A 10400-nucleotide genomic window follows, 5' to 3' on the forward strand; every position below is an offset into this window, starting at 1 on the left:
AAGATACATGGGTTGGACTGACCTCTACAATAGTACTAATAAGATGGAGTTTAAGAATACAATATAAAGAGTATAGGATATTAAAAATGTCACTCTATAACTAAAAAACAAACAAAAACACATTTACCCTTACACATGAGACAAATCTCATTTGCCACAAAGTACACTGTTCTGTTCCTATAGAAAGCAAAACATATCTTATATACTAATGGCAGCCAAAGGTTTAATCATAAAATTGTAGTATTATTGGGGTGAAAACAGACTAAAAATAAACAGACATTTATAGAATGCAGGGACTCCAGTATGAGGGTTATGTCTGCTTATGTCTCCAAAACGAGTCACTCCTTCTGATACCAGCAGGCGCTACATGATTATCAACTTCTACTGTATACTGGGTAGTAACATGAACCTCGTCAGTTTAACCAAGACAAAGAACAAGTATTTTGTCATCATTCAACAAAAGCATATCACGTTAATCTTAGCCAACACAGATCCTGTCAAGCCTCATGAGGCTCAGAACTGGGAGCTTTCCTCCACCAAGCTTTTATCTGCAGGGCTGGAGCGCTGCAGCTCATGTGTGGACAGATGCTGCACTACACTCACACCGACACAGTCCCCCAGGACATTGGTGGTAGTCCGCAGACGATCCCTATCAACAAAGAAGAAGATCTGAGGTTACATCAGGAACGTATCAGGGTGACTTCACCACAACTACACCTAAGTTTGGGGTTGAAACAAAATGTAAAGTTACAGGATACTTTTAAGGTTAAAGTTAACCGTGTTACAGGTGAAATCAATAACATTATTCAAGGTTCATTTATAGTCAGTCTCCAACACAGGCTTGCCAAATTTTCATGGGTTGAAAATGGCCCAACACTGTTTTAAATGAGCACTGAACCTTGCAGGCCAATGCTGAGTCAACGGGTTGGGACTTATCTAGGTCATGAAATCATATATAGATATATATTAAAAAAACAACACCCAACCCGTTCTCAGCCCCCTTGCCCACTATTTTTTGCATTTTTCCAAAATTTGCAGTGGGTGCAGTAGTAGGCTCAGATCTGGGGGTGAAGTTACACTTTAAAACTCAACCAAAACCTCAAAGCCATTTAAATAATCAATATCAAATGATCAAAATGTCCACACTTTCCAAAAACATTCTCAATGTGAAGATCTGAAACTGATATTGGTTCCATGTGCACTTACAGAATCCAATCAACCATCATGAGCAGTGATATATCTTCAGTGGGCAGTCCAGCTGACTCCAACACAATTAACATGGATACCATGCCGGCCTGCGGGATGCCCGCTGCACCGGTGCTTGCAGCTGTGACAACAAAACTGAAGAGGAGAAACAGTGATGGTTATGAAATTGAATCCTTGCGTTATTTGTTTCAAGCATTGAAAATACACCAACTCAACTCTATGGGAACTAATCTGATGCAAGGACTGTACTTTTCCTTCTCTATCTGCTAAGTCTTCAGTCACTCATGGGAATTAATTCAATGATGAACTGAACAAAACAAAAACATTTGACCAATCTGAGCTCAATGTGTCTTGAGTTTACCTGAGGGCAATGATTTGACCCAGGTTAAACTCCATATTATTAATCTGGGCAATGAATAAAGCAGCTACAGCTTCATAGAGTGCTGCACCATCCATGTTCATTGTGGCCCCAATAGGGAGCATGAAGCGTGTCACTTGTTTGTCCATGTTGTGATTTTCCTCCATACAGTAGAGGGTAACGGGTAGGGTTGCAGAACTGTAAAAAAAAAAAAACGTGAGAAAAAGTGAGCTGCTAGTCCACTGTTGTTCATGTGTCTGCCATGTTTAATATCAAGACTCTGGCTCACCTTGATGAGGTCCCAAAGGCAGTGGTGAGAGCCTGGAGTAGACTGAGCATAAATCTGAAGGGATTCTTTCGTGTGACCATGAAATAGATGAGGGGAAGGGTGAGGAGGCTGTGGATTAGGAGGCCAGCGGTTACAGTGAGAGCATACATGGCAACTTCGCGACCTATCTCTCCAGTGTCTGTCATCTTCACAATCTGTCCTGCCAGTAGGAAGAGGATTCCCACGGGGGAATACCTGTGATACAGAGGTGAGACACAGCAGAGAGAGGCAATGAGTGAGGCTCAATGTTGTAGTCAGTGAGTATATCCATGTTTGGGTGTCTTCTCACAATATTTCCTAGTTAGCATAACAGGGCCCACAAGAACAGAAATTGATAGCTAATGCAAGGTAAAATGTGCATTAACAAGACTACACACAGCCGGTGTAGCTTTATGATAGCTTCCTGTGCTTACCAGATGACTATGTTGACCAGATGCACAATGGCTTTATTCAGGCTGTCAAAGAAATCCCTCAGAGGCTTTGCCTCATTCTCCATTTTGCCCAAGATGAGGCCAAAGGCAACAGAGAAAACCAGTAGACCCAAAATATTGACTCCGTCTAAGGTTCCCGGCCCTGGCACTGTGTCATATATAGGGGCCCCAAGGAATGTCGTTAGGACTATGTTGTGTTGTGACAATGTAACAACAGTAATGAAGATCAGACATTTGACATACTAAACATAAGGGACACTGGTTTAGACAAACATTTGGCACCAAAAATATGAATAGAACAAAAAAAAGGAATCTCACTCTTTTCACTGGTTGCCGTCACACTCCTGGAATAAACGGTTTTGTACTAGATACAAAAGTATAAGCATGTTAACCATTGGTAAGTATGAAACAGTGACTATATGAATCTAGAACAAATAGCCCTTGTAGATCTTACCTTTCTGAAACAAGCTTCCACCAAATTTGAGGGATTCATGTTTCTATATAAAACAAAAACACTGATTAGGTGTTTTAACTTCCAATAGAAACATTATATGTTCGCAAGGAATATTTTAATACACACCTGATTAGATCTAGAAAGGAATCCACAATCTGCACAGCCTCTGCATTACCACTAGAGGACACTGAGGCAGTCCTGGATGATTTCCCTGGTTGCATGAGAACAGCTAAGGCGATGCCAGTGAATGCAGCAATAAGTGTGGTGACCATGTAATAGCTGAAGGCCCTTAGCCCAATTTTTCCATGAGCCGTCCTGTCCACAGATGACATTCCTGAAATAAAAAACATATGGATTTGAACCCTGTCTATTACATTAAGTCAAGTTCAGATGTTTCAGGGCTGGCTACGTCAAAATAATCAGCTGATGTACAGGATCATTTAAAGTGCAATAGATATCTTTTCTGGGGAAACTATCGACAGAATTGTAGGTAGGAGCACTCAGACTTTGTGAGTTTGTGAGCCTCTGCTCAACACATGCCCTGAGCTCCACTTATATTTGTTTTAAGGCTTGGTAACAGTTGCACCAGCCACTAGTGTACATTTTGTTTATCTAATCTAATATTATCAGGAAGATATTAGCATATGTTACCGGTTGATTGAAAATCATGCCTGAAATCCAGTTCAACCAAGCTGAAGTGTGGCTCTAACCTGCAATCACACTGGAAATGATGAGAGGAAGCACCAACATCTGCAGGATTCTCATCAGGAGCTCTCCAGGAAAGGTTAAATAGCTTACATCCTTGGCTGACATATTAATGTGTCGTAGAGCAAAGCCCAAGCCAATACCTCAGAGAAAAATAAACACCATTCAGAAAGTCGGTGTGTCCGTTAAAATCCACATGCAGTAGAGACAATACACGGAACACTGCTGGATAAATAACTAATACAAAGCAAACAAGTGGCTATAGTTGCTATTTGTCATTGTCAATGGTTTGGTAAATCGATGGCAGATTAAAAGACAATGTTCAGGTTTTACAGGAGAATAAATTACAGTATTTGAAAACCACTTACCTGATGCAACAGCGACCATTGTGAAAACAACAAAAGCATTTCTCATGAGAAAAGCCAGAACCTTAGATCCATTCTGGGACGATACCTGACCTGAGGGCTTATTACATTTGAGGTATGTTTGGGTTTCTTGGGGTTCTGTAACCTCTACTGAGTCCAACTCAGACAGGTCATTAAGGCTCGGCATCATCTCCGAGAGATCTGAAGATTATTCCCTACAAACAGTAAAACACAGATCTCTAGCATTCATAGAAAAAGGACTAAAAAGGACTGTAAAAAGGACTTTACAGAGCTTGTCAAAAGAAATAAAACCTAGAACACACAATATAAAAGCAGGTTTATAGTGTGAATAAAATAAAATTACATGACAATGTGTCCATGGAAGAAACAAGCAGGGATTATAAAAAGTAATTTAAAAAAAATCTCGCAGCATGAATGAAAAGAATGATCACCTTTAACTGGTATTCCTTGAACAGTCTAACGCATAAAGTCCAGTCACTGCAGTAGCAGCGATAAACAACGTCACAACAACTTTATTACATTATCCATCAACTTTGTGTCCACGCCTTTCTCTCAAGTCACATGCAAATGATTGTTTGAGCATCTAATTCAGAATAGACAACATTACACAATGAATAATACCTGCAGGAGGTCTAAGGTGCTGGTATTTGATTTATTCAATGTCACATAAAAACACTTAACAAAACTATCACACAGATAAAGGTAACACGAAACTAAATAATACTAATAGAACAGTTTTGGTTTGTTGCTGAGCAATTTATGTATCATTTTCAGAAAGACAAGTACACACATATAGCTTTTGTGGCAAAGTTAAAAATATTTCTTTATGTTGCTCATGCTCTAATTAAACCATTACTTGTTCAGCATCACCTATTACTCTTACTTTCTCTGAAGATTCAGGACTGCCAGTTTTAAGATGAAATCATTCAACCACATTGAAACTCCATTTGTGTACACATAATAAGATAAATATAATTAAAATATCAAGTTTTCATTTTCATCTTTGAAAATGCAAAACTAGCAAGACTAGAGTCCAGCTAATGTTAGCGGCATTGAGAGGCTGTGCATGAAATCAGCACATGCTGATGATGAGCAAGTATAATGTTTACACCATGTTTACCTTCTTAGGTTATTGTGTTAGAATGATAACATTTGTTAACTGGCAATAACCACAAAGTACAAGGCTGAAACATTTCAGTCAAAACCTCAAATGTGATTTTATAGCGGCACTAGAAGAAGAGTCAGATGATCACCGAAGTAATTAGGATTCACTCTCTGGGTTTCATGACAACCATCGAATAGTTGATGAGATATTTCCGTCTTGACCGGTCGACATCGCCTTCCCTAGCTCCCCAAAGAACTCCACTGGCAATTTAGTAACCTGCCATCAGACGAATTAGTCCATTGAGTGTGAAATGGACTTTTCAAACTTGTGTCAACTTGACAATGAAACTGCAAACTCGGGTTTTACAAATTGATTTGACAAATGTCATGGTTTTAGCTAATATACGATGAAGATTTCCAAATAAATTTCAGTTTGCACATTCATTTGAATAACAGCTGCATTCTCCTGGGCTTGTTTCATTAAAATAGTCTTTCAGAGTAAGCTTAAGTTAAGTAAGTTTCAGGTGTGTACGTGTATAACAATGAGTCTGAAGTCACTCAATCAGCCAGATATTAGATCTGGACTTAAAGTTGGACGATTTGGCCTCAGTCCACAGAACAGGAAAATAATTGAAATAGATCTTTTGTAGTTAGGTTATTTTATGAGTTAAGACCCCTCTGTGTTGAGTACAAAGGTTTTGGGTCACCGAGGTGTTAAGGCCAAAGCGTTCCTAAGATAGAGTTTTAGGAGGAGAATACATGCCACCAGTAGTGGACAGTACAGCTTTTCAGAAAGTATCTTACAGCTTCTTGAGTCCTCTTAATACAGAAATCCACTTGGGACAGAGTTCCGGTAAGGACTGGCCAATAATCCATACGATACTTAGTTTGAACTGTGCTGTGTGTGTGACTGTAAATGATTTTCTGAAAAGTAAGTCTGGGGTGCTTTTGAAATGAAATTTTCAAAATGAGAATTAATTTTCTGTATAAAGCTCTTGCAATGCTGCCTTTGGCCAACTTAAACAACTCAATTCAACCATTCTTCCAATTTTGCAGATGACACAAACTAGCTGGTGACCATGTAGTCGAGCATCTACGACTAATGGTCTAAATATTTCTCTTAAGAATCAGTGGAAACCAAAACAGATCTAAATGGAGTGTAAATATCGAATTTACATTCCTCATATCAGTGTTGATCTATGCATATTCGAATGAATCGGCAACAATGAACCCGATCAAAATCTGATCCTCTCATTTCACTGTGTTTTCCACCTCAGCCTGCTAATGTTGCAGCGGTGCTCCCTTATATGACAGCCTACAGCGCCAGCATTTCACTGCATATGTGTAGATATAAGTATCGAACCAGACTTGGTATCAGCAGAGACCCAATAATAAATGAGTTGTATCGGGTCCGGGCCAAAAGAAATGTATCTGGACATCCCTAGATGCATTTAAATTACTTTTTTCTCACTTACTTACTTTTTTGTATTTCCTAGTTTAGTAACTTCTGATAATTCTGTAGTAACTATCAATTAAAGCTTTGTACCTTTATCACATTATGGGATTTGTACTTGATTTTATCTGTGTATATTACAACATTACCCCATGTCTACTTTAGGAATTAGCACTGGCTAGCAAGGTAGACAGCAGTGGCCTACATCCTCGTCGTTTATCCTGCTACATGTTGTTGACAAGGTAAAGACTTTCCACTTGATTGTTGACCAGATGCACAATGGCTTTATTCAGGCTGTCAAAGAAATCCCTCAGAGGCTTTGCCTCATTCTCCATTTTGCCCAAGATGAGGCAAGTTCCATTTTTGGAAAGTTTGAACAGCAAGCTGTTGTTAATATTTTTGCTGTTAAGAGGATTGGCGTCAACCTTCTGCCCTCCAATAACCCTTGGCTACCCTTTCCCCTTATCCTTGTATGACTGAATAACATCTATTTAAAGTGAGCTATGGTGTTCCTAGTGAATCAAATATTTCACCAGAGGAGGTAATGAAGAGGACAGGAAAGCAGGAGCAGAAGAGAAGAAAATGCTAGAGTCCAAAGGTATGTCCAGGGAGCAGTTTAAAAAGTACCAGAAGCAGCTGGTGGAAGAAAAGTGACACAGTGCTTCAAACAATTAATGACTAGTGTAGCACAACAGGTATACAGAACAGGATGTCCTGCCTAAAACGATCATTGTGCGTTTTGTGGAGTATGCACACTTACCAAGGATATCAAATAACTACTTATAATGCCTACATGTTTTATTGTGTGTCACTGGAAGCACATTGCGCAATAGATAACACTGAGCTATATCATTTTACGGACAAAAGTGAGCATAATAAATGTACGATATTTCATACTGAATTGTTGAATGGAGTGGAAAGTGTAAAGAGAAAATATGACCTACATATCCATTAAGCAGGGATTAGCAAGTGCGATTAGTACTACTTAAAAGTAGGCTCCCATTTCATGTTTGTCTAAGAACCACAGATATTAACACAGATAAACAAAACAAAAAAACTCCCATCTTCAGATAACTCCCAATGTGGACCAACTACACAGTGACATTGAGTTTACTTGGTCTTAGAAACAAACAGAAACAAGTGGGTTTGCATTTTCATGCTGTGATTCATAGTTAAACAGAAGCTGTCATATGTATTTATAAGTAAATTACGCCGGCCACTGACGTCGTATAACATCGAAATTTAGAGAAAACTATTTATTTCCATTAATATCAGCAACAATATCTCATCACATTAGCTATTTGGACAGTAACATACTACTTTCAGCGTTGACCCAAAATTGCCAATATTATACATGTATCAGATAGGAGGGGAGCGATTGATCTTTATAAATTGCCACCTGCTAAGATGGTGTAGCTTACTGAAATGGATGAAAGATAAGTCTAGACAGGTTAGGTCAGACACACCTTTCAATATAATGCAGTGTGCAGTGGACCTCACAGAGCCTCCAGAGTTGAATCAGCTGGTGAACAAAAGCTGAAGGTAATCAGTCTCACAGAGGTAAGTTTAATAACGGGGCACAGGTTATCCTGAGAAACCCTCGTGAAGACTACATGACTGTTGGTTTCCTGACAGAGTCAAATACAGCAAACTGTCCTGACTGATTCCCGTGGTGACAATTAACTCTCAAATGACTAACTACAAATATTTGGTTTGGTCTTCTGTCAGTCTCAAGCTGATTTGTGTGTGATTTTATGTTTAAAACCTCCTCCACCCCACGAGGACGCCGGCGTCCTCGTGGGGTTTAGGCACCCTGAAAATGTTGTCCGGAAAATGGATTTATTGTTTGCTAAATATTGTGGAATTGTAATTTTTTTTTTCGGATTAAACAGCAACGTATGGGCAACACTATCATATAAGTCACTTTTTACACACTCCAAACACAACTATAGACTACTAATATAAGCATCTAGAAAACGTGTCATAAAAGGACGAATTTGTGGCCATAAATCGCCATCATATTTAACTGCACATCGATTTTGCACCATGAAGCTAGTGGCTAGGCGGCTAATCCGCACATCGTTTAGCAATAGCATCCGACACAGAACGCATAAATAAATTCGGTTTTTCTCTCCGTGAAACCAGTAAAAAGCTGTGACTGGACAAAGGCACCAGGTCAGTGGTCTTCACCGGAAAAAATCCTTGGTTTTTGGACAGGTTTTATGAAATATTAGTACAAAAACATCGAAAATGATCCGTTTCAGAGCTACTGTCATGGTGGCCAAGTCCATCCTGTTTACAGCCGAGCTGTTTCCGGTAGAAAGGGGGGTCAACCCACCTCGGGCCAGAGGTCAGACCTTCGGCCAATGGAATTTTACGCTCAGGGATACGCGGCACTTCTTGCAACTTTACTGGCTCAAAGTTGTGTCAACACCTGCTTCGGCACCCGTCTTCCTGAGACTCTGACGCGTCGAAGGAGGGCTTATTAACTGAAATCGACCGATGATAGGCTGAGCTACAGCTCCATACACACACATGAACTGAGAAAATCCTATAGATGACAGCCAGAAACAGGCTCTGATGATGTTAGGAATCTCAAAATGATTCCTAACATCTGTATTTGGATGTATTGAATAATATGAGTGATTAAAAAAAGTGAAATATATAGTTATATAGTATATAAAAGTACAATGTAAGAGCTGCAACAGCTGGTTCGAAAATGACGACTTCGCGTGACCTCTCTGTACTAAAGCCTCTTATTCTTCACTTTATCCCAGCCAACCTTTATTCTACAACTACTGATCAGTTGTGCTATGATTTGGGAGAGTTTGAGCCAGCCAGCTGCATTATTTCAAAAACATAATATCAATAAAAGTGCTTTTTTTCAGGCGAACCTGAATATTTCCAATTTGAGCTGTGTAAAATCGTCATGCACTATATTAACCAGCAACATATACACAATATTACCCACTGAACAATCTCACCAGTGTTGTGATCTGATTATAGCATCAACAATTATTAAAATAGACCTTGTAGTTACAGAACTGTGGTCTCCTTAGTATGGGTATCATTTTCAAGCAGAGGGCTAAAAATAGGGCTAGGGGCTTAAGAGGTTTTAATAGTCAATTTAGTGGATAGTACAACTCTGTGATTGATAAAATAACATATGAATTTCCATATATAGAAGTTCTATTAAACACAAGTCTTACACAACCTATTACAATATTTCGTGTGTTTTGAAATATTAGTTAATAACCTGATACCAGGACAACTTGTAACAAACACAATAGGCCCTTTTCACAGGTTCGCAGGTTAAACACTAGCATAATTAATAACATTAATTATGTCCCTCTTCCATTTAAGTGGGTCAGGGCCATGCTGGCTCACATGAATGGCTGTGACACACTAAATAGAAGGGGACCAAAATGTATTTGATCAACTACACCTGTGTTGACACTGCCTTGACATGTCAAAAAGTCTGCTGTGAAAAGGGTCTATAGATTAAGTTGTTTTCTGTATATTTTAATGTGTGTGGGTGTGACTTAGGCGGTTTGAACTTGCTTGCTTGTGCGGCCATGACGCATGTGTGACATCAACGGATGTGAGACAGGCTTACAAGGTAGCTTTAGGTAGGGGTTTATTTCCTTGGGGCTGAAATTAGCCAGAGAAGCAGATTAGGCTCCGCGTGTAATAACTCGTCAGGGCTCGATTTCAAAAAGCCACCATTAAACATGTCTCTTAGCCAGTGTGCTTTAAAACAATAATTATTTAATCACCTTACATTCTCAACTAATGCTGATGTGTTAGTTATCTTTAATTAATTAAAAAGGCAAATTGTAAAGAAGTTAAAGTCTCATTATCCAATTTAAAGTCTGGTTTCTTCGTGACATGTCAGTCATTTCTTTGAATTCAAGTGGCATAGGGTGTTCAATAATTAATTTATAATTTATAAATCATGCTATATTCTACATCTAG

The 10400-nt window shown here is 39.0% G+C and overlaps 1 protein-coding gene across 1 annotated transcript; it reads right to left on the reverse strand.

The window, feature by feature from the left end:
* Positions 1–513: 513 nt before the first annotated feature.
* On the reverse strand, positions 514–6760 carry LOC116393024 (excitatory amino acid transporter 1-like). Its single transcript, XM_031864902.1, has 11 exons — positions 6676–6760; positions 3851–4048; positions 3488–3625; positions 2904–3111; positions 2778–2820; positions 2642–2687; positions 2306–2480; positions 1854–2087; positions 1568–1762; positions 1207–1341; positions 514–649 (listed from the first exon to the last, which is right to left on the reverse strand). Exons 1-11 carry the CDS (start codon positions 6758–6760, stop codon positions 514–516), a joined length of 1593 nt encoding a protein of 530 aa, XP_031720762.1.
* Between the last annotated feature and the right edge of the window lie 3640 nt (positions 6761–10400).

Source organism: Anarrhichthys ocellatus, unplaced genomic scaffold, assembly GCF_004355925.1.
Source record: "Anarrhichthys ocellatus isolate YVR2014 unplaced genomic scaffold, GSC_Weel_1.0 scaffold32, whole genome shotgun sequence".
Taxonomy (NCBI): domain Eukaryota; kingdom Metazoa; phylum Chordata; class Actinopteri; order Perciformes; family Anarhichadidae; genus Anarrhichthys; species Anarrhichthys ocellatus.

What these genes read in the sequence shown, in the direction of transcription:
- LOC116393024 (XM_031864902.1), bottom strand. Translation starts at nt 6,760, where the DNA reads ATGGAGAATGAGGCAAAGCCTCTGAGGGATTTCTTTGACAGCCTGAAT. An exon ending in GGTCAAATCATTGCCCTCAG is followed by an intron (nt 1,342 to 1,567) that starts GTAAACTCAAGA and finishes TCTCCTCTTCAG; the next exon opens with TTTTGTTGTCACAGCTGCAA. An exon ending in ATGATGGTTGATTGGATTCT is followed by an intron (nt 650 to 1,206) that starts GTAAGTGCACAT and finishes CTTTGTTGATAG; the next exon opens with GGATCGTCTGCGGACTACCA.